General features: G+C 44.5%; 1 protein-coding gene across 1 annotated transcript in view; it reads right to left on the bottom strand.

Moving 5' to 3' along the window:
• The window catches only part of LOC118219199, a 77,173-nt gene extending 51,665 nt beyond the window's left edge, over window positions 1–25,508 (bottom strand). The window contains exons 1-18 of the mRNA XM_035402193.1: window positions 25,295–25,508; window positions 25,141–25,199; window positions 24,760–24,823; window positions 24,493–24,647; window positions 24,105–24,163; window positions 23,112–23,205; window positions 21,494–21,760; window positions 19,111–19,425; window positions 17,187–17,438; window positions 15,897–16,244; window positions 15,419–15,540; window positions 14,806–15,025; window positions 12,153–12,290; window positions 11,506–11,696; window positions 10,405–10,556; window positions 9,758–10,015; window positions 7,750–7,903; window positions 6,627–6,735 (exon numbers count right to left, since the gene is read on the bottom strand). Coding sequence (XP_035258084.1) covers window positions 6,627–6,735; window positions 7,750–7,903; window positions 9,758–10,015; window positions 10,405–10,556; window positions 11,506–11,696; window positions 12,153–12,290; window positions 14,806–15,025; window positions 15,419–15,540; window positions 15,897–16,244; window positions 17,187–17,438; window positions 19,111–19,425; window positions 21,494–21,760; window positions 23,112–23,205; window positions 24,105–24,163; window positions 24,493–24,647; window positions 24,760–24,823; window positions 25,141–25,199; window positions 25,295–25,296 — 2,959 coding nt within the window. The 5' untranslated portion in view covers window positions 25,297–25,508. The remainder of the gene's footprint in view (window positions 1–6,626; window positions 6,736–7,749; window positions 7,904–9,757; window positions 10,016–10,404; window positions 10,557–11,505; window positions 11,697–12,152; window positions 12,291–14,805; window positions 15,026–15,418; window positions 15,541–15,896; window positions 16,245–17,186; window positions 17,439–19,110; window positions 19,426–21,493; window positions 21,761–23,111; window positions 23,206–24,104; window positions 24,164–24,492; window positions 24,648–24,759; window positions 24,824–25,140; window positions 25,200–25,294) is intronic.
• Window positions 25,509–25,710: the final 202 nt, after the last annotated feature.

The raw sequence follows: 25,710 nt of genomic DNA, 5'->3' as shown, positions 1-25,710 counted from the left end.
CTGTACAAACAATTGTATACAAATATAAAAATCTTGGGCCCACACAGACACTGCAGAGTTCAGGAAGGAGGCATAAATTAACTCCCAGGGCTAAACAAACTTTGGTCCGAAAGGTTCAACTGAACCCCAAGACAACAACAAAGGAACTGGTGAAGGAGTTGGAAGCATCAGGTACCAAAGTGTCTATATCCACCATTAAGAGAATCCTACATCGTCATGGCCTGCAAGGCTGCTGTACAAGGAAGAAGCCCCTACTCCAAGGCCGGCATAAAAAATCCAGAATGAAGTTTGCAGGTGATCTCCAGGACGAAGACCTAGCCTTTTGGAGGAGCGCTCTCTGGTCAGATGAAACAAAAATTGAACTGTTTGGCCATAATGGTCAGCACTATGTATGGAGGAAAAAGGGAGAGGCTTTTAATCCGAAGAACACCATCCCAACTGTGAAGTATGGGGATGGCAGCATCATGTTGTGGGGGTGTTTTGCTGGAAATGGGACTGGTGCACTTCAGGAAATGAATGGCATCATGAGGAAGGAGGATTATCTAGAAATACTGAAGCAAGACCTCCAGACATCAGCTAGAAAGTTAAAACTTGGTCAGAACTTGGTCTTCCAGCAGAACAATGATCCTAAGCATACCTCCAAAGTTGTAACAAAATGGCTTAAAGACAACAAAGTGAAATTATTGGAGTGGTCATCACAAAGCCCTGACCTGAATCCCATAGAAAATTTGTGGACTGCACTGAAAAAGCGTGTCCGAGCAAGGAGGCCCACAAACCTGACTGACTTACACCAGTTCTGGCAGGAGGAATGAGCAAAAATTCTGGCAAAGTATTGTGAGAAGCCTGTGGAAGCTTACCCCAAGTGTTTGATTCAAGTTAAGAAATTAAAAGGCAATGCCACCAAATACTAACAAAGTGCATGTAAACTTTTGACCCACTGAAAATTTGATATAGTACATACAAGCTGAAAAAAATGTCTCGTAGCGATTATTTTGAAATGACCTCTTATAGAAATAAAGTAGATATCCTAATTGACTTAACACAGGAAATGCATGGTAACATGAAATGTGTGGAGTTGTGAAAAATTGAGTTTGAATGTCTTTAGCCGAGGTGCATGTAAACTTTTGGCCTCAACTGTAGCCTACAAGTTAAACTGTATATATAGATGTGGTGGGGGGGGCGTGGTTTGTGCGTTGGCTGCAGAGAGATAGTGGGCGGGGCGGCTCTCAGACTCTGCACCACAGCTGTTAGAGGTTGCTAATCAGCACCGCTCTTTAAATGTTTAATTGTTTAACGATGCGCTGATTACCTTGACAGTGAGCCTGGGTGTTTTAAAAGGCGTTCGCCGAGGCAGACGGGCTGGCTGGTGACGGAGGAAGTACGGTGATTGTATTGTAAAAACCCCATGTAACTGGGTGAACGAAAAGCCGTGTGTTCGACTACAAATATAAAAAGTGATTACTTCGAACTTGTCTCTCTCTCTCTCTCTCTCTATACCTTGCCACAGTGGTGGCCCGTACGGGGAGGAGAGTCTGGTATCGAGAGAAGAAAGCAGAAACGGTCAGCCCACCAGCCACGCAAAGTAGAGTCCGGGATGGATCCTAACCTGAACCGGGGAGAGGTAGCACAGCCTCTCGTAGCGCTGGCGCGGATGCTAGAGGGGATGGCTCATATGCAGGAAAGGCAGGCAGCGGTGCACGCTGAGCAGATGGAGGCGCTGCGTGCACAAGCCTCCCTCCAGACGCAGGCGCTGCGACAGCTGGCCGCCGCCGGCGAAGCCAGCTCCCGGGACCGCCAGTCCCGTCCCCAACTCCGGATCCAGCTCCACAAAAATGACCGCCGAGGATGATGTCCAGGCGTTCACAGAAAGTTTTGAGGTGGCAGCGGAGGCGTGCCAGTGGCCCTTGGTGGAGTGGGAGGTACGTCTCCTGCCCCTCTTAACTGGCGATGCTCAACAGGCGGCGCATGGGCTGCCTCCCGGCGCCCGGGCCGATTACAACTCCGTCAAGAGGGCGGTTCTGGACCGGCTGGGCTGCAGCCCAGAGGATCAGAGGCGCCAGTTCCGGGAGGCAAACTTGAGGGCGGGAGACCGGCCCTTCGCCTACACGCAACGCCTGACCAACATGGCCGGCATTGGCTACAGCCAGAAATCCAGTCCACGGGGGGGTCATGGAGCAGGTCGTCCTGGAGCGGTTCGTGGAGGGGCTGCCGGAAGGGACGGCCAACTGGGTTCGGTGCCATCGACCAACCAATTTAGACGGGGCAGTCACGCTGGCGGAGGACCACCTGGCGCTTTACCCTGGCTCCCAGCAGCAAGAGCTGCCGGAACCGGCTCCCCGGAGGAGACCCCCTCTTCGTGCTGGCCCTTCTCCTCTTCCCCGTGCCTCGACCCCTCCCCTCCCTCATCCTAATTTCCCCTCTGCTTATTTTCCCTCTACAGACCCAGGCTCAGTGGCAGGGGGCTCCGCCTCACTGAGGGCTCCTCAGGCGCTCGGACCGGGGTGTTGGCGGTGCGGGCAGCCGGGTCATCTGCACCGCGACTGTCCGATCATGGAAGTGGGGCAGCTGGTCCGGGTGATCGGACCGCCCACTTCCGCTCCCGATCCAGAGGGAGCGTACTGCATCCCGGTAAGGGTGCAAGGGAGTGAACACCGGGCGCTGTTGGACTCGGGGGCTGTGCAGTCCATGATACAACAAAGCCTGGTTCGATCCGAGGCATTGGTAAAGGCGTCCTGGGTTTCCGTTCGGTGTGTGCATGGGGATGTGCACGAGTATCCTGTAGTACCCGTGGAAATTCGTTACCAGGGAAAAACGCATATTCTGAAGGCTGCGGTTAGCTCCCGGCTCTCGCAGGGATGCTACACAGGCAGCCCAGTGTGACACAGACAGCCGGAGCAGCCAGATCAGCTGGTATTAGGCGTGTCTGGTGCCTGATGGCTCTCTGGTGTCTGAGTGAGTTCCAGTTTTATTTTTGAAAGTAGAAATATATAACTTGACATAACTGTGAGACAATATTTTACAGTAAGATAAGATTGCTATTAAGCTTCTTGAACCAATTCATATGCAGATGAAGACATTTTATTGCAAAAGCAACAGTCAAACTGAGAAACATTAGCCATAATCTGAATGCTGACTTCAGTGACTATTGAACATGTGGCTTCATCTAGTAGTGGTTTCTTTAATAGGTTTTATAAAAGGTTGTCAGGTTTTGAATGCCTTCACATTATGGTAGGCCTACCATCAAATGTATATCATGTTAAATGTCATTAAAAACAAATTATTATTATGATTATTACTATTACTATTACTATTATTGTAGTGGTAAAAATAGGTTAAGTTTCTGTCCTTTTGTTTTCTATGTTCCAGTAAACGTTTCCCACTTTTATCCACTTCACTGGGAGTTGGGCGCAGTTGTCTGACGCGTGTTGTAATGAAAATAAAAATGCATTATTGTTGTTGTTCTTGTTGAATTTATTCACAAAATAAATGAACATAAAACTGCAATAATAAACTTAAAATTAAAGTCCATTTAAAGTTTTCCAGATTTCACAGGTCCACTTTGGTTGTGCAAAACACGGTCAATGACCGTTTCCGCTCGGACCCAGCTACTCCCGCTGGCCCGCCTCACCGCACCATCTTAAATATAATTTATTCCCCCTTCTCCTATAGAGGGACACACTCATAAAATAATCAATGCACACTAAACAATAAATAACAAATACATGATAAATTCCATTATAACTTCAACTTAAGATATTTATTTATTCTGTTCTGCATTTAATATCTTTTTGGGGTTCTTATTATAAACCAACATAAATTAATGGCTCCTACAATTATTATTATTATTATTAGTAGTAGTAGTAATAATAACTTCAGAAAAAAAATTTTTCCAGAAAAAATTAGCTCAATTAGATTACACATAACTCAAACGGGTGCCACCCATAGACCGTGTAACAAGACCAGGTTAAAACCTAGTATATTGCTGGACCAAAACCGGCCGACGTCACAGACGTGCGCGGTGTAACTTTATCACTCAGTCAGTCAGTCACAGACATTCGTGTTTGTTGGGCTGGCCCCGCTGTTGCAGTCCGACCAAAAATAGGTCCGTTCTAAAGGCACCCCGAGGAAGCCGTGAGTCTCTGTAATTGTTGGTAGAGAGATCCAATCAAATCCCCGTTCGCTACCAAGAATCTACCAATGAATTGAAGGGGATAGCCAATCAGAGCGCGTATGTCTACCAAGACCAATCGCTTGCTCGAGTCTCTCGGGCTGAGAGACGCGCAAATATTGAATGAGGTAAATCGCTGTTTTAGTTTCCCGCGTCGGTAGGTAAAGATAACCGCAAATTTAACTGAATCATAACTGGGAAAAAGTTACGACAAGCTATGGATAAGTATGGTAACGTTACCAAATGTAAAGAAATATTAATTTTTACAGTGTTACCTTAGTTAAGTCAGCTTCAAACAAGGCAGCCAACTAACGTTCACCGGTTTAAATTATGGTAGACCATCTAATCTGAGGAACTGTTCTTAATTTACATCAGGAGCAACAAGGTAAATATATTTTTAACCTTTAAGTGTATTTTCTCTGACATTATAAATAGCTTGTTTTATATGAGTTTAATATATTAATTCAGCAGTTTTTATTTAATTTATCTGAATGATCCTTTGTAACTAGCTATCTGGATTGAACTATGGCCATTTTCTGTCATTTACAGCTAATCAAATAACCTTGCTCACACTGTAAGAAAATAAAAAGTCCTAGAAATAACCTATAGCTAGCTGCATTTTTATTTTTCTTTCTTCATTGGGATGGCAGGTATGCCATCCCGCCAAGTTACACCTTGGCGGGGCGGCATGCCACATACCTATACAGCACTGAGAGATTGGCACTTTTCAGGGTTCCCCACAAATATAACCACAACAGCCATAGACACTCAGCCCTTAAAACCATTAATTTCTGTACATTCTGACCCCATTTCGACAGACAGAATTCATAAACAACTTCACACGTCCACACAACAAAGCCCCAAACTAAGGGGATTTTGCGTTTTCTCCTCCTCCTCCTCCTTCCTGCCGCCTAGCCTACAAACAAAATGTCTCCCCATTGGACATTTTACCAACACCAGCCAATCCTTCACCAACACGATCCAATCAAAATCTCACATACACATGCAAAATAGACATATCTTTTTACTCCTAAACATTTCCTGTCTCAACAGCTAGTTCCTTTGTGGCTGAGTGGTCAATAGCATGATCTATGGATCACAGGGTCCCTGGTTCAAGCCCCACTGGAAGCAAATTTCTGAACTGTGCTTTTTTGCTCACTAATATTTGCCTATTACTTATCAACAATTGCTTTTGCACCACATCTACCCAGCTTTCACCAAATGTATACACCCATTATGGATGTACCATCTGCACGTTCACTTAACCGGCTACAATATCTTCTGTAAAACCACGGACAAGTTTGACCAAAACCATTGAACAGCTATGTCATGGTGGCGCACTGCCAAAGTTACAGAGTATAAAGGTTGGAACACAAACAGAGAGTCAGTTAGAAGGGAGGACACCAAAATCAGATGCCCTCCTTATCTCTAGATTGCAGTGTTTGAAACAGTGCCTGTTTGTACACAGTTACAGAGAGAGAATAAGAACACAGTGCTGTCTGTACAAAGTTACACAGGGAGAATAAAGACACAGTGCTGTTTGTACACAGTAGCGCAGAGAGGACGGTCTAAACAGTGCAGGTATACACACTTTATTGATGTCTGGGGTTGTGCTGTGTTATAGCGTGTGCTGCACGCACACCCAGTGCTATCAGAAAAAAGAGGCCAATCAATCCTCCGGCCACTGATAGCATGATCTGGGCTCCAGGCCCTGCAAGGAGTGAGAAAAGCAACCAATCACACAACACATTCTAATCCACTCTACTACAATCACACAACACATTCTAATTCATTCTACTACAATCACACAACACATTCTAATCCATTCTACTACAATCACACAGCACATTCTAATCCATTCTACTACAATCACACAACACATTCTAATCCATTCTACTACAATCACACAGCACATTCTAATCCATTCTACTACAATCACACAGCACATTCTAATCCATTCTACTACAATCACACAACACATTCTAATTTATTCTGTACAATCACACACATTCTAATTCAACCTGAAACAGTCTAAAGAACAATCAATCACACAACACATTCCAATTCAGTCTAGAACAGTCTAAACAACAATCAATCACAACACAGAATCTACCTCACACAATCATTAACTCACATACTCGCGCACACACACATGCTCACAGTCACTCAAAACTCACACACACACGCTCACAGTCAATCATTAACTCACACAATCACGCATTAACTCACACAATCACGCACACACACACAAACACTCACGCACACAAACACTCACTCACTCTCTCACACACTAACACTCACTCACTCTCTCACACACACACACACACACATACACACACTAACACTCACTCACTCTCTCACACACTAACACTCACTCACTCTCTCACACACACACACACACACATACACACACACACACACAGCAGTATACTCCATTTGTCAATAGCATTCCACTCACAGTTTGACAGTTTCCTCTTTGCTGCAGAGATGGGTCCTGCTGAAAGAATAGCTGTGAGTTTGTCCGGTAGATCTCTTCTCACCTTTTGGTTTTGCCTGGGAGAGCAGTTCTGTACAGATACATACAGGGGGAATGTTTAACCAGCATGCGAACAAACGTGTAGGATGATTGCTGAAATATTCTCCACATTCTCTAACATTCAAGATTTGTAAACCTTGTGCTAACGGAAGATTTAATATATAAATTATGCAGCACGCAGAAAGTAGAAGTGGAGGAACTAGTGTGAGGTGGGTTTGTTCCCATTCTTCGGAAAAGAGCCTATGAGAACTCACTGAGAAAACTAGATAAAGTGAAAGGACTGAATTGCGTGCATCAGAAAAACAGTGAGCAATATAAATATCTAGATAATAAAAATAAATATTGAACTGAGAAGAATGACTGAAAAATACCTGTTATTTGGTCACCACATATTGAACACTCAAAACGGTTGGCTTATGCAATGATGATGGTTTTAGTGTGAACATGTATTATATGGTCTTTTTAAATTGAGGTCTATCCATTCATGTATTGACTGTTTATCAATGATAGCAACATTACATGACATTACATTGCTAATTTCCTGACCAATGATTTGTTGTTAAGACCATTAAAAGATTACTATTTTGCCATTTTGGGCTTGGTCCATTTGTTTTGCCCAGGAGTGTACAGATCGCAGTGGTGGGGAGTTACCATTGTGTGCAGTTTGCAGTGGTGGGGAGTTACCATTGTGTTCAGATTGCAGTGGTGGGGAGTTATCATTGTGTACAGTTTGCAGTGGTGGGGAGTTACCATTGTGTGCAGTTTGCAGTGGTGGGGAGTTACCATTGTGTGCAGTTTGCAGTGGTGGGGAGTTACCATTGTGTGCAGTTTGCAGTGGTGGGGAGTTACCATTGTGTGCAGTTTGCAGTGGTGGGGAGTTACCATTGTGTACAGATTGCAGTGGTGGGGAGTTACCATTGTGTACAGATTGCAGTGGTGGGGAGTTACCATTGTGTACAGATTGCAGTGGTGAGGAGTTACCATTGTGCAGTTTGCAGTGGCGGGGAGTTACCGTTGTGTACAGATTGCAGTGGTGGGGAGTTACCGTTGTGCAGTTCTCATCTTGGCTGCATATTCTGCTCAGGCAGTGAAGGTAGATGTGGGAGTGGTCAGACATGGTGAACATCTGAACGGAGAACCTCCTCCTTTGAGGGGAACTGCTCCGGAGGTACCAGTGGAAGGTTCTGTCGTTTGGGCAGCTGAAAGGATAATGGGCTGTGTGCCTAATTAAAGCCTTTCAAACATATCCAAGCGTCCTGTATTACTGTCATTTACCTCCACCCCTTTTGAACAAAATCCCCCATCACACTCATTGAAATCTATTAGGAGCACAACGCACTTACTCTAATGACAATATAGCTTCAAAGAACAATTAACAGGGGCCAAGAGCCAGTAGCCTAATTAAAGCTAGCAGTCTTTCTACATATGACAACAAAATATTTAGAATATGGCCCAATGTGTGAATACCAGCCAAAACGTGAGGCTATCATGTTCATTAGCACTCTGGCACCACCTTCAGAGTCTGGGATTAAAACACTATTGTTTGTGAAGCAGAATTTCATTTTGAGGATTTTATCAGTTATAGTGCACCTATGAGATCAATTTACGTAATCTTCTGTATATTGTGTCTCAGATCATAGATTCATGTTTCATGAATATAGGCCTAATGTCTGGGTGGTATTATAATGCAATAATAAGAGCAATACTACTAATGTAATTAGTGTTTCCCATACGACCTTCAGTTTAATACGTTGTGTAGGATTATGCATACCACATTTTGCTCTGAAGTGTATCTTTTACCATTTCATATTTGGAGCATTCTAGCATGACCATATATTTGTATTGGGCCAACTCTGGTTTAGGGCTAGAATCACGATGTAGGTGCCAATGTAAATTCTGTGTTTCATCACAGAAACTCACACCATTTGGCAAGTTCATACCATCCCATGGCTTTTTTTCCCCCCACACACAGCAAGTTTATACATTTTTATAAGTTATTCAAGACCATATGCACAACATGTTGTATACCAAACCTTCAATATGGAATACTGTGCGGACCCAAATAGCAAGTTTGTTATTTTTGAGGAGTGGGATCTATGGGCAATGGTCTCGTGCCTCTAGGTCAAACAGGACAGGATTGTTTACCACTTTGATTGTTTAGTGTTTTTTTATTGGGTGACATAGCTCAGTAGGTAAGAGCATTTGTCTGGCAGTCGGAGGGTTGCCGGTTCGATCTCCTGCCCTGGGCTTGTCGAAGTGTCCCTGAGCAAGACACCTAACCCCTAATTGCTCCCAACGAGCAAGTCGGAGCAAGTCAGATAATAAGCCATAGCCATCGCCCTAATAAGCCATCTACCACTGCGAAAAGTTTATTAAAAGGCAAAATTTCCCAAACACAGAAAGAGAAGTAATAAAACCAGAAATTGCTACCAAAATATAATAAGAATAAAAATGACAATTAAAAATAAATAATTATTTTATTTTTTAAAATCCACTAAATTACCCAGGTTCATGTTTTTGGTATAAAGAGTGCAATCCTAATGTTATCTGTAATAGGGCTATTCAACTGGCAGCCTGGGCATCAAATGCAACCTACCACTGATGCACTCTTGGGCCTCCAAAATAAAGCCTTTTTATAAGGCATCTACTGTTATCACACATGTACAATAAAAACTTATTCATACACTATTTTAAAAGTACATGTTAATGAGACAAATACTACACATGTACATGTCAGCAGAGCTTGAGGCACTGGAAATGAATTAATTATGATTACAATGAGGCAGCATCAACCCAACAATTGAATCACAGACAAAACGTAAAGGAAAAGAGAGAGAGCTCACCCCCTCACCCCCCCCCCCCCCTCAGGAGCAGAGAACTCACCCTCTACCCTTGGGAACAAAGGACTAACCCCCCCCCCCCCCCCCCTCAGGAGCAGAGAACTCACCACCCTGAGGAACAGATAAATAATCCCCACCCCCCTCAGGAACACAGAACTCAACCCCACCCCAACTCCCCACCCCCTCCTCCGCCCTCAATATGAGAGAACTCACCCCCCCTTCAGGAAAAAAGCCTTCTTCTCCTCTTGTGGGTCTGCGGTCTGTGTGGCCCAGCAGGACTCCAGCTGTAGGCTCATGTTGCAGGCCAGGCTGTCTTCACAGTGCAGGGTCACCTGGATGTAGAGCTGCTCTGCAGAAGGGAGCTCCACAGGGCCAGTGTAGTTGTATGAGTAAGATGAGTCACTGTACAAGGCCATACTGATCTCCAGGAGGCGGGACGAATTCACCTGCACTACACTGTGAGAGCTAACCCTGCAGAGGAGCAGAGCAGAACACACAGCAAACACATCATCCGTGTCCACATTCACTAGATTTCCTAGAAAAGCACATTTGTTTTTTTTAAATAGCAATGTGCTAAAAAATAAACCACAGTACCAGCACATGAAATGTATGACCAACAATGTGTGATGGAATAACAGACAAACAAACAGGCTGGATTATGACACACCAATAAAGAACCGCACATGCCATTAGATTAGCCTCAGTGCTAACAAAGACTAAGGTATTTTCATTGAGCCCAGGCTCTGTAACAGTTGCACATGCATAACTACTGAAAATGCTAGTTTGAGGCTTAATGTCCTTCATGCTACTGCCGTGGATGCTGATTGGATGGCTGAATGAGAGAGGGGTGTGTTTCTCACCAGTCCAGACCAGGCTTCATGCGGGCTGTGCTGGTCTGGAGCAGCGGGTAGGCACAGGTCCACAGCACCTTCAGGTCCCTCCGTGTGATGGATCTCCCGCTGCTGAGCGTCACAGTCAGCGCGTTCCTCAACTCCACATGCGTCCTGTTAATCTAAATGAGCAGAAAGCGTGTTGCACACCCAAGGCATTACACACTCATAATACCCAGTGTGATGTGAGGGGTGCTGAATGGAGAGATGGGACAGGTAGAGGTAGTGAGGGGTGCTGAATAGAGAGATGGGACAGGTAGAGGTAGTGAGGCATTACACACTCATAATACCCAGTGTGATGTGTTACACAAGGCATTACACGCTCATAATACCCAGTGTGATGTGTTACACACACAAGGCATTACACACTCATAACACCCGGTGTGATGTGTACACAAGGCATTACACGCTCATAATACCCAGTGTGATGTGTTACACAAGGCATTACACACTCATAATACTCAGTGTGATATATTACAAACTGCTAAGCAGGAAAAGTACTTAGTGAGGACCTTGGGACAGGCAAAGGTAGTGAGGGGTGCTAAATGGAGAGATGGGACAGGTAGAGGTAGTGAGAGGTACTGAATGGAGAGATGGGACAGGTAGAGGTAGTGAGGGGTGCTGAATAGAGAGATGGGACAGGTAGAGGTAGTGAGGGGTCCTAAATAGAGAGATGGGACAGGTAGAGGTAGTGAGGGGTGCTGAATGGAGAGATGGGACAGGTAGAGGTAGTGAGGGGTGCTAAATAGAGAGATGGGACAGGTAGAGGTAGTGAGGGGTGCTAAATGGAGAGATGGGACAGGTAGAGGTAGTGGGGGTGCTGAATGGAGAGATGGGACAGGTAGAGGTAGTGAGGGGTGCTGAATGGAGAGATGGGACAGGTAGAGGTAGTGAGAGGTGCTGAATGGAGAGGTCTGCTAGAGTAAAGGGTGTTATCATTGTCTGAAGGGAGGAAGAAGCAGTAGCACTTGCAGCTTGCTATGCCAGGTTTAGTGAATCAGTTTTGTGATGGTGTGCATTCCCAGAATGCACCAGCTGTGTACATGACCTGGATCTGGTGCCGGTACTCACAAGCGTTTGGCCTCCACACTGGGAGGGGGCGCCAGTTATCCTGTAATAATAAAACTTGTCCGTCTCGTTGATGGAGCAGCGACCATCATTGAGGACAACAGTCACATTCCCGCCGAAGTAGTGGATGAGGAAAGGCTTGGAGATGCCCCCAGATACATGGTCCTTCAGGCATAGCGTGAACATCCCCTTCTCTGTTAAGACATGATGTTCTTTAGTCACATTACATAGACATAGTTTCCATTAGCCTTTGGTTCATTACTTACAAAAGTGCATGAAATGCTAGGCTATGCCAATGTTGCCATTTTACAAGTAATACAGAAACAGACACAGCAAACTGCAGCAAACCACATAGGGTTAGTGCATGTATGTAAGAGCAGCAGGCGTGTGTGTGTGTGTGTAAGAGCAGCATTATAGTCTCTCACACACACCATTATACTCTCATACAGAGTTAGTGTGAGTTTTTGTGTGTGTGAGTTTGTGTGCGTGTGTGTGTGTGCGTGTCTGTGTGTGTGTGTGTGTGCGCGCGTGTGTGTGTGTGTGTGCATGTGTGTGTGTGTGCATGTGTGTGTGTGTGTGTGTGTGTGTGTGTATGTGTGAGTGTGTATATATGTGTGTGAGTGTATGTGTGTGTGTGTGTGCGTGTATACCGTGGCAGGCGGGGCTGAGGATGGGGCTCAGGCTGTAGTACCCCGGCTCACACACGCAGGTGAATGAGTCCAGGGTGTTGATGCAGACGGAGTTGGAGCCGCACTTGTTCAGGGCGGGGGAGTCACACTCATCTGGGTCTGTGGGTTACACAGTATACTCTCAGTCACACAGAGTACACAAGTACGCAGTATACTGCTGCTCCACTCAGTCACACAGAGAACACAAGTACACAGTATACTGCTGCTCCACTCAGTCACACAGAGAACACAAGTACACAAGTATACTGCTGCTTAGTGGTGGGCGATATGGCAAAAATATCAGATCATTTTTTTCAGGAATGATCACGATCCACGATATGATCACGATTCTTTTTCATGTTGGTTTTTAAGACTATTTTGCAAGTTAATGAACAGTGCAATCAAACTAATATCCCTATTTAAGAAAATATTGCCCTTCAAGGAAACAAAACCTAAAAGAAAAAGAATAACAGAGACTATTTGGGCCAAAGTACCAGATTTTAATCAAGTGCATTTCTGCACTTGTTTGTTTTGGCTTTGTACCGCTACCGCTAGCCTCTAGCTGCGTGGCTGTGCCTGTGGCACTCACGTGAGACCCCCTGATTGTTTGGCTTTCCGCGTGCTCTTTGGGGTGCTTTCTCCTGAGGTGATTAAAAGGCTTCGTCGTGATGCCATCCGATGTGCGAACATTTTCTTTGAAAACTTTGCAAATAACGGTGTTTCGCACCGTGTCGGTTTTGGAAAACCCAAACCAGTTCCATATCACAGACGTCAAACTTTTTTAGGGACCAACTCCGTCAGCCATGCCACTATGTTGTCAGATAAAAAAGGGGGAGGAAAATAAATCCAAGGCGCTACCGTTTGTTATTATTGGTTTATTGGTGTGTCTGTTAGGGGAGGCGCAACAGGGACTAGTGAAGAGTGTGATTTTAGGTTTGGCTGAGAAAACAACGTTGGATGCCGTGTATGAGCGTTGTCAGAGCAACTGACAGAATGTGCAGTTTCAGTGGAGCCCGATACTCCCGATGTCACGGTTGGGGAAGGTGGGACGCAATTGCGGACCGAGGGGATCTAAAAGTTAACCCCGAGGGGTAACCACAAAACCGCCGAGCGATAGAAAGGGACAGGGGACACACCAAATAATAAAGAGAGCTAAATAATTGCTCCCTCCACTCACTGAAGCTTCTGTCAGTGGACTCAGAAAACTAAAAGAAACGAAACACCGCTGCAGCGCAACTACCCAGAAAGTCAAACCCCACTAGAAAAACAGAGTGGAGTAACTTACAAAAGAAAAATGACACTCGCAGCCCGGCGGGTAGAAAACAAAAGGAAAACTAAAGAGACGAGGGCAAAATGTCCTCCACAGCGCTGAGATAATCAGCTCAGAGAAGAAACTAAATGGTGATCAAATCTTGCAGATAGGATCAATGCAATAACTTCTGCAGATAATTACACCCCTACACACCAAGAGCATGACAAACAATGAGTGTGCGCTGAACCCCAGAAACCAGGGGCTAAATATAGGACTCCCACACCTGACCCTCATCAGAGGCAATTAACCCACAGAAATCAATGAGTGAGAGGTGCCACCACCTCACACCCGATCTCTCTGGAAAGGCAGATCATGGAGACATTTTAATCGTTCACAATCTAGTATCGTCATACCGTCCACCCCTACTGCTGCTCCACTCAGTCACACAGAGAACACAGTATGTGAATGCTGGGCGTTGCTATAGCCTCTGGACACCAGACTCACTGTCATGAGGTGAGAGAAGACCTCGTCTCTCACAGTTTTTACTGAGCCTGGGATACCCTGCATTCCCCTCAATGTGGCAATGACTCCCTCCTCAGGAGAAACCAGCTGAGCCTCCTCAGCATGACTGGATTGTTATGGCAGCAGTGTTTAGGAGTTCCTCACCATTATATAGAAGATGATATACTTTATTGAACCCCATGGGGTAATTTGTCCTCTGCATTTGACCCATCCTTAGTTACCTAGGATCAGTGGGCAGGTGCCCCTCTGTGCTGTGCCTGGGGACCAACTCCAGTTCTGAGGCCTTGGTCAAGGGCACCTGCAGGAGCGCACCTAACATGCATGTCTTTGAGTGTGGGAGGAAACCGGAATACCCGGAGTGAACCCACGCGAACCCGGGGAAAACATGCAAACTCCGCACAGAAAGACCCCAACCCGAGATTCAAACCCACGACCTTCCTGCTGTGAGGCGACACCGCTAACCACTTGCTGTGAGGCGACAGTGCTAACCACTATGCCACCGTGCCCGCCCTAAAACAATGTTGCATCGCATGAGCTGTCCATCTGTCCATCTGTCTCTCATTTACATTTCAGGCATTTCACAGACACTCTACAACCTTGAACCAACAGCCTTGGAGAAAAATGTTATACTGCACTGCCACCAACACTTACACACACACATATGCACAAACACACACACAAATGCATGTATGCATGAATGCACACAAGCATGCATGCACGAACACGCGCACACGCGCACACGCGCACACACAAACACACACACACAGTCTCAAGGGTTTTATTTCACTGGGAACAGAACAGCCAATATTCCTCTGTCAGCTACCCATCACACACAGATCCCCCAGCATGTCTCGCACCTACCGTCCCAGTAGATGCTGTCGTCTGTGACGGTGATGTGGGCGTGGCTGAGAGAGATAATATGCTGCAGCTGCTCCTCAGGGCGGAGGATCACTACCCCATCCTGGCTGGAAACATCAAAGCTTTCAAAAGTGATCTTGGTTTTTGTTTTCCTCTCGCTGTCTTCAAACGAGATCAGCTGCACCTCCGCTTTTGGCCAGAACTTACTCAGTAAGTTCTGCAGCTGGTGAAAAGGAAATGGAAACCAAAAAGAAAATTGTAAAGCTGGTCCATCGTGCACAGTTGGCACAGGCTGACTGCAGGTGCCCAGGTGACTAACAAGGCCTGTCCCAAGTGAAGAAATGAGAGGAGGATAGTCTCGCTCGTACAAACCACAGCAGGGGTGCACAAGGGCCCGTCCATTTCAGGAATTTAGGCAAACTTTAGCCTGATCAAATCTTAATCTGAGATTTGTAAAAACACCAGCAGTGATTATCAAAAGTAATTGTTTTCAATTTTGTTGAAGGTGATAAAAGTTCAACTAAAATAATGCTGTGAAAACATGTACTACAAAACGCTATAAACAGAACGGTGCGATAAGCGGCAATGACTGCTAGGACCCGGGAACAGGACCCACCTTGCTTTTAATAATGCCCTCCAGCAGGACTCGAGCTTCTGCCCTCGGATCCTCCAGCGATGGCGGCATTGTCCATGGCACAACAAGGAACATTTCATGGCTGGGGAGATGAACCTGCAGTCCTACAGTTGGGGGGTTAGGGGCACAAACACTGATGTAAAAATGTGTCTGAATGAAAGCTTTCTGCAACCAGCCCATGTTACCAGCCCTCAGGACACAGACCTATCGTGGGCCTGACCAGAGTCCGTGGTTATGAATAAATGTCAAATTTGTGCACCTGTGTATGCAACCACATACGCAAGCCTTTAATAAGATAATTCAGGCCAACTTCAAAACAAAGAGGTGGTCTGTCAGTACCAGCCTGCTTTAACACTGACTGAGGAGGTCTGTCAGTACCAGCCTGCTTTAACACTGACCGAGTCAGAACCAGCCTGCTTTAACACTGACCGAGTCAGTACCAGCCTGCTTTAACACTGACCGTGGCGATCTGTTGTTTGGTCTGCAGAGTCAACAACTCTGGGTAGCAGGATGTCTCCAGGGGCATCGTTAGGGGCACTGCCAGGGACTTCCTCTGGGATGAAGTAGAGCACAGCTGGAGCTCCACGCTCGCCACCCTCGCACTCTGGCACCACCTCCAGGTCATACGGGGAGCCAGGCCTCAGGCCCGGCAGAGGCAGGGGGGGGCCTGCCAGCCTCCCCTTCCGGACGCTCGGGCCGCCCCTCTCAGAGAGGCGGTACAAGAAGGCCACGCCCACCCCAGACCTGCCGCTCCACAGGGCTATCGAGTCCTTCTGTCTAAATCGGAGATCCAACACTTCACCAGGGCCTGTGGGCAGAGCAAACCAGCAAACATTCATCAGGGCCTCCCCAACACTTCCCCAGAGCTCCTTCCTAAATGACTTTGGGCTTATCCTGGCCTAACGCAAGCTTGGAGTTGGTTGCTAAAGGGCGCAGAACGGTGTGGGGTGGAATTTGACGGTGCCTCACCGAAGACAAAGGGCACGTGGAAAGACCAAAATATTTTTCCAACCTGCAGTTTACCAACAACAAAATTTGGAGAAATGGAGAAAAAATGCACGTTCAACAAAACGTTCAGTTTTCATCTAGAACAGTTCATGAGCAATAAACATTTTACATTATTTATTTAAACATACATTGTGCCAAATTCCTAAAATATTTGAGACAAGCATTAGTCCTGAAAGTTAGTTTGAAATAGACAATTCTTCTGTTCTTCTGTGAGACTGACAATTTGACATCAACAAGAGTCAACAAGTGTTTGATCAATAGATAATTAAGGCCACCACAGAAGTGCATTCACCCACAAGTGTAGGTTTTCCACCCATTCAACCTACTGATGTGGTGTGGCTATCTGTCATTTGCATCTCAAAGCAGAGGAAGTCAGCTGGACCATAATTATCACCTGTCAAATCACTGGATTCAGATGATCATCCTTTTCATAAAGTTGACTGTTTGTAGCCCATTTTTTAACAGACCTCTCCCCCTCACAGCCAGGTCCCTCCGCCACACAGCCAGGCCTCTACCCCACTCAGCCCGACCCCTCCCCAAAACAGCAAGACCTCTCCCCCAAACAGTTAGTCCCCTCCTCCACACAGCCAAGCCCCTCCCCCACACATCCAGGCCCCTCCCCCACAGTCAATCCCCTCTGCAAAACAGCCAGGCCCCTCCCCCACACAGCCAGGCCTCTCCCCCACACAGACAGGCCCCTCCCCAATACAGACAGCCCTGCCCCCCAACGCTATTGGCCCACCTGTTTTTGTCTGGATGGTGCTAACGCTCATGACCGTGCTGTCCCCACACAGGGCCTCCACCCTGCAGCTGTACTGGTGACAGGGAAGCAGGCCTGTCACTGTGTGCCAGGTGAGGAACGTGGAGCTCTGAAGCTCCCCCTGGTGGTACACCTTAAAGCTGGAGATGGAGGAGATGTTCTGCACGGACCAGCTCACCGTATAGTTGCGGGCGCCAAAGGAGGACTGGTGTAGGTTTATGATTTCAGAGTTTGCTAGGGGACAAAAAATAAACAAAACTCTTTCATCAGGCAAAGCTTTCAAACAGTAGTATCCAAGACAATATTAGCATTCCCCGGTTAGATGTGTTGGAAGTGATGAAGTCGATTCACTGTTCAAAATTAGAGGAGAGATTGGCACACACTCTTAATCCAGCACATCCCATCATGTGCCAGGTCATGCGCCAGGGACACACTTAACAAAATCACAGGATTTCCTTTGGCAGAAGCTTGGTAATCCTGCACTGACAGCAACATCTAGTGAAAAATCCAAGTAACCTACAAGTACATTAATTAAGTTGACAGGAAAACCATAGAGGTTTTTTCCACTAGCCTCTACCCTGGGGCTAGATAAAAGTATGCATCAATGTAGGACTGCACCATACATCTAACTGCAGTTTTTAAAGCGTATTAAGACTAACTGCGGGATTGTAGTGTATAGGCGTCTTTTTCTTTAATCTGTTCGCTCCGGCATTATTTACTCAGTAAGTGCTGAATGTGCTGTGGAATCTACAGCTTCCCATGCTGGGTTACCCGGTCTCTGGACCGGACATTTAAGCATTCTATAGGTAGATATATAATGTATATATTCTATAGGCACATGTGACAGCCTTGCCGTGTGGATATAGGCTTGCTTCCTTGCTTAGCAATGTCTGTGAGTAAGTCAAACCTATGCTGATTTGGAATCAGGAGATGAATCATCAAAATGTGTGTATTTAAAATATGTTGCAAACCACCACTCCGATCCCACACAGTTCAGTTAAGCTGTGCAATTGTTGTGAATGATGGACTTGTGTGTTATCTTTCTTTCTTTTCCACGGGAGCAACATAGAGAGATTTTACTTTAGTTCACTTACACTACAAGCCAAACGGTATTAGGCTACCTGTGGTTTAAAAAAAACGCATCGATAAGATTTCAGTCAATTTAACAATTTTACTCCTCTGCCTCCAGAAAGATTAGACAGACCTCCAATAATTTCTTTAACTGTAATTAAAGCCAAAGGAGGTTATTTTGAGAAAAGTTGTTTTCAAAGTTGTTTTAAGTAAAACTTTTTGTGTTATCGTAGGTAGAAATTGAAAAATGTCTGTACTTTGGTTCGTTATTCAATAAATGTCAATAAATTAACTGAATTTCTCCCTCCCTAAAGTTTCTTCTAAAAATTATTTTTTAAACCGACAGATGGCCTAATACTTTTGGCCTGAACTGTATCGTACACCACACAACCAATACATGGCCAAAAGTATGTGGACACCTGACATTCAACATCTTATCCAAAATAATTGATGTTAATATGGAGTTGGCCCACCCTTTGTTGCTATAACAACTTCCACTCTTCTGGGAAGGCCCTATTCAAGATACCAGAGCACTGCTGCAGGGAGTTGCACTGATTGGGCCATTAGGTCTGGCTCACAGTTGGCTTTCTAATCCCAAAGGTGTTGGATGGACTTGCAGTCAGGTTTCTGTGCTGGCCAGTCAAGTTCATCCACACCATTCTCAAACTGTTGGGAAAGCATAGAATCATCCAGAATGTGATTGTATGCTGTAGCATTAAGATCTGCCATCACTGAGCCTAGCCCAAACCATGAAGAACAGTCCCAGAATAAGGGGTGTCCAGATACTTTTGGTCATATGGTGTGGGTGCCCGACACAGGCGCTCTGTAGCTATACCAGAGTTTCCATCGCTGAGGACCATCCTGCTGAGGCGGGACTGGCCCGTAGACTGGCCCACAGACTGGCACACCACCTGAAGCCCCAGCTGCACCCTGCTACAAGGAGGCAAGTTGCCCACGGTGAACACCGGGCTGCCCAGCGTGTGTCTGAAGCTTCTCTCCTCCAGGACGTGGCCAGAGCCGTCCACGTGGAAGACCGTGAGCAGGAAGGCGGTGAGGCCCGAGGCAGGGTCGCTCGGGGGGCAGTCCCATCCCACGGTCACGCTGTTGCTGTTCCAAGCGGTCACCCTGAAGTTCCTGGGCACGTCAGGATCTGGGCATTCACACAGGGAACTTAACACGGCACTCTGAGCACGCACCAGCACAGCCAAGCTTTACAATGTGATCATACACACAAACAGGCTAACCCATGAGCCTATGCATGTTCGGCTACAGTAATTGCACAATGCTAATGAACCTGCTGGTGCTCATATGGCAATAGGGCAGTTCACAGAAGTGTGCTACTTATCAGACCTCCAAAAGAAGGGAGTCAGCAAATTAGACAGATACAGTGCTCAGTAGCAAAATACCCTACTGGATCAGCATTATGTGAACCTTAGGTTCTCCATAATACAATGTGATCAGGTTTTGTATCGTTACAGTAGAAACCTGATAACATGGGAAACAAGTTGGTGTCTTTGGTGGTGGGGTGCTGACTAAAGATCTTGATGCAAATGGGTCAGTGGCCAGCAAGATACCAAGGCTAACCCGGTGTGATAAGCTTACAGAGATAGCACAAGCAGGATCATTGATCTGTACTGTTTGGTCCTGATTGTGTCTTTATTTCATGACTTGGTGTTTTGCTTTGATCTTTTTGTATATATGGGGAAAGGTGCAATGGTTCAGGGAGACTCGTCTAAACTCGTCTCCTGCACATATGCAAATGTGTATAGCCATTTCACCACTCACATTTTGCACCATTGTATATTGTTAATATTACTGGACACACTGAACAAAAAACTGCATTCATTTTAACCTGCCATTCTTCGTTGACTCTTGCCACTGTACACCTTGCAGCTTAAGGTCCTAACATACACATAGAACTGAGGATACCAGCACCTCGTAGTTACTGGCCTATACACTAGTGTTGTACCTGTTCATACTCAATTGTATTTATGCAGGCTACACAAGCCAGAGACATGTCTGCCTCTACCAAGTTTTAGACAGCGATTAGTATAGAGACACACTACTGGAGGAAAGCAGTTTCCTCTGGCCATGCATTACTGTTAGCACCAGAGGAAAGGTGAAAACACTATTTTGGAGTCAGATAATCAAGATTACATGAAATTAATCCCATTCCAGCAAGACTACACACGTTCCTTCACCACTCAGATACTTCCATTGTTTGGTTTGTGGACGGGTTTCTTACAGTTGGTGACCTCCACATGCCGTATGGAGTATCTGAGGGGTTTCTTACATGAATCTACTGGTGCTCACACGAATCTACTGGTGCTCATATGAATCTGCACATATATACCTGCTGGTACACATCTGAATCTGCTGGTTCACATTTGAAACTAAAGGCTCTCTTACGAATCGACTGGTGCTCATATGAATCTACTGGTGCTCATATGAACCCAATGGTGCTCAAATGAATATAAAGGTGCTCATATGAATTTACTGGTACTCATATGAATGTACTGGTGCACATATGAATCTAAAGGTTCTCTTACAAATCTACTGGTTCTCAGATGAATCTAAAGGTTCTCTTACAAATCTAAAGATGCTCATATGAATCTACTGGTGCTCATATGAACCTAAAGGTGCTCTTACAAATCTACTGGTGCTCATATGAATCGACTGGTGCTCATATGAATCTAAAGGTTCTTTTACAAATCAACTGGTGCTCATCTGAATCTGCTGGTTCACATTTGAAACTAAAGGCTCTCTTACGAATCGACTGGTGCTCATATGAATCTACTGGTGCTCATATGAACCCAATGGTGCTCAAATGAATATAAAGGTGCTCATATGAATTTACTGGTACTCATATGAATGTACTGGTGCACATATGAATCTAAAGGTTCTCTTACAAATCTACTGGTTCTCAGATGAATCTAAAGGTTCTCTTACAAATCTAAAGATGCTCATATGAATCTACTGGTGCTCATATGAACCTAAAGGTGCTCTTACAAATCTACTGGTGCTCATATGAATCGACTGGTGCTCATATGAATCTAAAGGTTCTTTTACAAATCAACTGGTGCTCATCTGAATCTGCTGGTTCACATATGACTCTAAAGGCTCTCTTACGAATCTACCGGTGCTCATATAAATCTAAAGGTTCTCTTACAAATCTACTGGTGCTCATATGAATCTACTGTGCAAATGTACACTCTTACCGGTCAGCGTGGTGAGGCACAGGACCGCAGGGTTGAGCGCCATCTCCACACACGCCACGTAGCTCCGGCAGCAGTCCAGGCCAGCAAATCGGTAGTGCCACCTGCGCGTGGTCTCGTTGCACAGGACCGCCAGGCCATCCAGGTCCTTCCGGTACAGCACCACTCTGTGCAGGGGGTCGGGGGGGACACGGGGGCTCCCTCGCCAGGAGACCAATAGCGTGGAGGCACCCCGAGACTCCGCCCTCAGTGGAAAGCGGTGGGTGTGGCCTGGGGAGAGCAGGGTGTGCTTGAGAAACTGGCATTGTCACCCAGGAGGTCATTTATGCCAAGCTGCACTGCTGATGGAGCCTTCAAAGACACCAGTTACCATAGACAAGCTACTGTTAATGAAGAACAGTAAGCCAACATCTAATCTATTAAGCCATAAAAAGATTATGCTAGAATTCTGGAAACCTGAAATGAGGCAATGTTCATTTTTCAGGCGTCATACACTGCTAACAAATTATTCATCAAATATACAAAAGCATTCTGATATTATATTTAATATGTAGAGTGATACAGGGACACTCTGTTGCGTTACACAAAGTCACGGAGTAAAGCCAAATTTACAGTTACTTCAACTTTACACAGAAAAACTGCCCACACCAACAACTAATAATTATCAATATACTTATAATAGTAGGTTTCATTAGGTCATATTTAATTATGACCTAATGGAACCTATCACTCCATCTATTACACATCTAAACAGCAACCTGAATCTAAGCTTTTAAGTTAAATGTTGAATTAACGTCAAATTCATTAGTATTTATCATAGCAATACTGGTTTTCTGATACAGTATAACACCTGTTAAACTGCATTCAAACAAAAGATATACACATTCTGATAACTGTTAAACTTGTAAATAAATAAAAATAAACTCTTCATTTGTATAGTGATCATTTCAATTATTCATATGGAAACAATTTAATTATCAGTATGTATGTAGCTATCCAATTAAACTGCTTTTTACACTGATGAGGACCATTTAACAAAATGATTCTAAGCTTTGAAGTTATGTGCAAAAAGTCCCATGTATTTGGCAAAGAATAATTTAATACCCTTAAATTATATTCTTAGTAAAAATAGAAATATTCTGGTAAATTACATATTCAAAGGAAAAGTTCTGGGGCCTGATGCATAGAGTTTGCGTGGATTTAATTATTTTGTACAACCATTTGCACATTTTGTACAATTTGCTTAGAAATGAATAAAGTTTTTTTTTTTTTTTTTAATCACACATGCAGATTATATTAATAAATCACAAATATCCCTAAACTTGTAGGCTCGTGAAGGAGCTTTAGGACTCTACCAAGTGAACACCCTCAATTTCCTTATATGGGGGCATCATTTCACCATTTAAATCTCTTGGAAATAGCAGTAAAACTGCTAAATTTTAATTGTAGTAAAACATAGAGGAACATACTGACAGGAAAGTGAATTAAAAAAAGAATGTTTTCAGAATGTTAGATTTAAATGCTGTTGCAATGAAAACAATTTGGAATTTTCAGATCTTTGAAAACGTTATCTGGTCAAGTTCAGTTTCTGTTGTCCATAAGTGTAAAGAGGGAGGCATACCAAGTGCAATGATAAAGTCCTCCTTTTGGTAGAGATAATGAGTGTCGTTTTCACAGGGAAACACTTCATTTGGCTGGAATGCCTTGAGAGCTTCCTGTTGTGAAAGAGAAATTAACGATTCCCAATTAGCCATTCTAATGGAGAATTTAGGGGTCCGATTAACCACTATCAACTCGCTTTTGTTAGACTACGAAAGGGAAAACAGGCACTTCAGAAAAGTGACGACAGCACTAAACTTTTCAGTTTTACTTTTCAATAGTTTCCATGTTCATTCAAACATCTTGAGATGAGAAATTTGAAATGGCTCCAATTCAAAAGCACAAACCATGAGAGGGTCCACAGTGCTAAACATTCTGGTTTCCCCTGTGTCAAAATAAAGCCCCACATTCACCAGCTGAGATCTGGTGACTGCAAAGGCCATACCATATGATTCACATCATTTTCATACTCATCAAACCGTTCAGTGACCCCTCGAGCTCAGTGAATGGGGACACTGTCATCCTGGAAGAGACCTCTCCCATCAGGATGGAAATGATTCATCATAGGACAAAGGTGATCACTCAAAATAACTTTGTATTAATTTGCAGTGATCGTTCCCTCTTAGGGGACAAGCGGACCCAGACCATACCATGAAATTGCGCCCTACAGCATAACCGAGCCACTGGACACCCTCATTGTAGGGGTCATGCATACAGGCCTGTACTGTTCTCTTGGCATACCCCACACATGCACTCGCCCACTTGTGGAGAATAGAACAAGGCAGCAGCACCCTACCTGGGAATTTAACCAGTAACCTTTGGGTTGCAAGTCCAGTTCCCATCTTTATAGAAGTAGTTGTTCAAATTAATTTGTCTGCAGCATATTTTAAGAGAGCCATCAATCTGCCACAAGACCGAGGCAATGGACCATATTTTGGCAAACATATGTCTAGCAGTTTCTATTATTGACCATGACAACAGTCATGAGCTAGATTGAAAGGTCAGTAACACTCACCCCACTTCTGCTGGGGGGGAGATACGCAGTTCTGTGTGCACTGCTCACATTGATGGAATCTGATGAGAAAAGCTCGGCGGAGGAAGTTTGTAAGCAGGAATTGGTGGACTGCAGTGTCAACCATACATTTGTAAACGGTCAATTAGCTTCGAATTACAATTAATGACCATGTCCGTTTCTGTAATTATATGTTTAACAAAAAATTATGTTCTTGAAACGGAAAGAGATTGGCCAAAAAGTACACGGATCGTACATGGACCTAAAAAGCATCGCCAAAACAGCGATACACTTATAAATCCAATTTACAATTATGGATTTCCGTTTTCTTCGCCAATTCAGCTTCAAAGTCAAAGTCACAAACATGTGAACAACTGAATTTCACACTTACCGGAAACAACTGAAAAGTTCCACACATGGGAGATTCCGTCATATTCCGCGCGTAATGTATGCACATCCAGTGTCGTTACCATCAACGACACCATTTTGCCTTTACTTCCTATGGGTGTAAGTTCATTGCTGTCCAGCCATATCTTGGTATCTGGTCTGGTAAGGATTGAGAACAATGTCACCGTACAAACAACGAGGTGCATAGGTTTCAAGTAAATGTGCTTTGAGAAGTTATGAACCGAAGGTTCTGATATTCTGAACTTAATACCTCTTCACGGAGGCGCTGACGTTTAGAACCCAACAGACAGAGAAGACAGGACTGCTGCAGCTTCCTGAAAATGGCAAAGTTGGACGTATTCTTGTGACTATACATTCAGGTCTATAGGCCTAACTGAATGGACACACCCATTAATGAATTTTAAAAACAAAAGGTAAACGTTACCTATAGGCTACACATGCATAAGGCCATTCAAGCCACAGCAATTTAAAGCCGAAATGACATTTCCCTTACGCGTTACCAACACCAGCTGATTCACTCCACTACAGCTGTAAATTAAAATATAATTCTAATTGTACCTCCACTGTGATTCACTGAAACTGGTTCATGTAAACGAGTCATACAAAAGTAAATAAATAAACATTTACTCACCCAAAGAAGAAGAAAGCTGCAGTGCTATCAGTAATGAGAGAATAAACGCGGAGGCAAACCTGCAAATGTACAGATGTAGATTGCATTAGTGGAGCGCGTATTACGAAGACGTATTTATTTAATATATAAACCCACAGAAAATTAGCATATGTACATTTTCAGAGAATAGTTGAACTACTGTCCCTCTGTGAGAAAGCGATATGAGCGAAAGGGAACAAAACATTCAGCTGTCGAGACCATTTCGCAACACATTAGACCTACTAATACTGATATTGGGCGTATACTCTGCAAACCCTTTGATTCTAAAATCAGACCGAGTAATTAGACAATTAGCTACACCTTTCAATTAAAATATTGACCACCCTTTTCACTCAGTTAAAAAAGTAAGATGAGTGAAACGAAAATTCGTCAGAATCAACATCCGTGTTAGGTTAAAAAAAAGCGTTAGAACAATCTAACAGGACATTTTCTCTAGTTTTTCACGCAGGCCCTATTGGTTTTTGTGGACATTAAACGCGGAAATACATTTAGGTTATAACCCTTATTGTTTGCAAGCATCCTATTGTGTTG

The sequence above is a fragment of the Anguilla anguilla genome, chromosome 19 (genome assembly GCF_013347855.1).
Source record: "Anguilla anguilla isolate fAngAng1 chromosome 19, fAngAng1.pri, whole genome shotgun sequence".
In the NCBI taxonomy this organism is placed as follows: Eukaryota; Metazoa; Chordata; class Actinopteri; order Anguilliformes; family Anguillidae; genus Anguilla; species Anguilla anguilla.
This window is presented reverse-complemented; position numbering and strand designations above follow the sequence as displayed.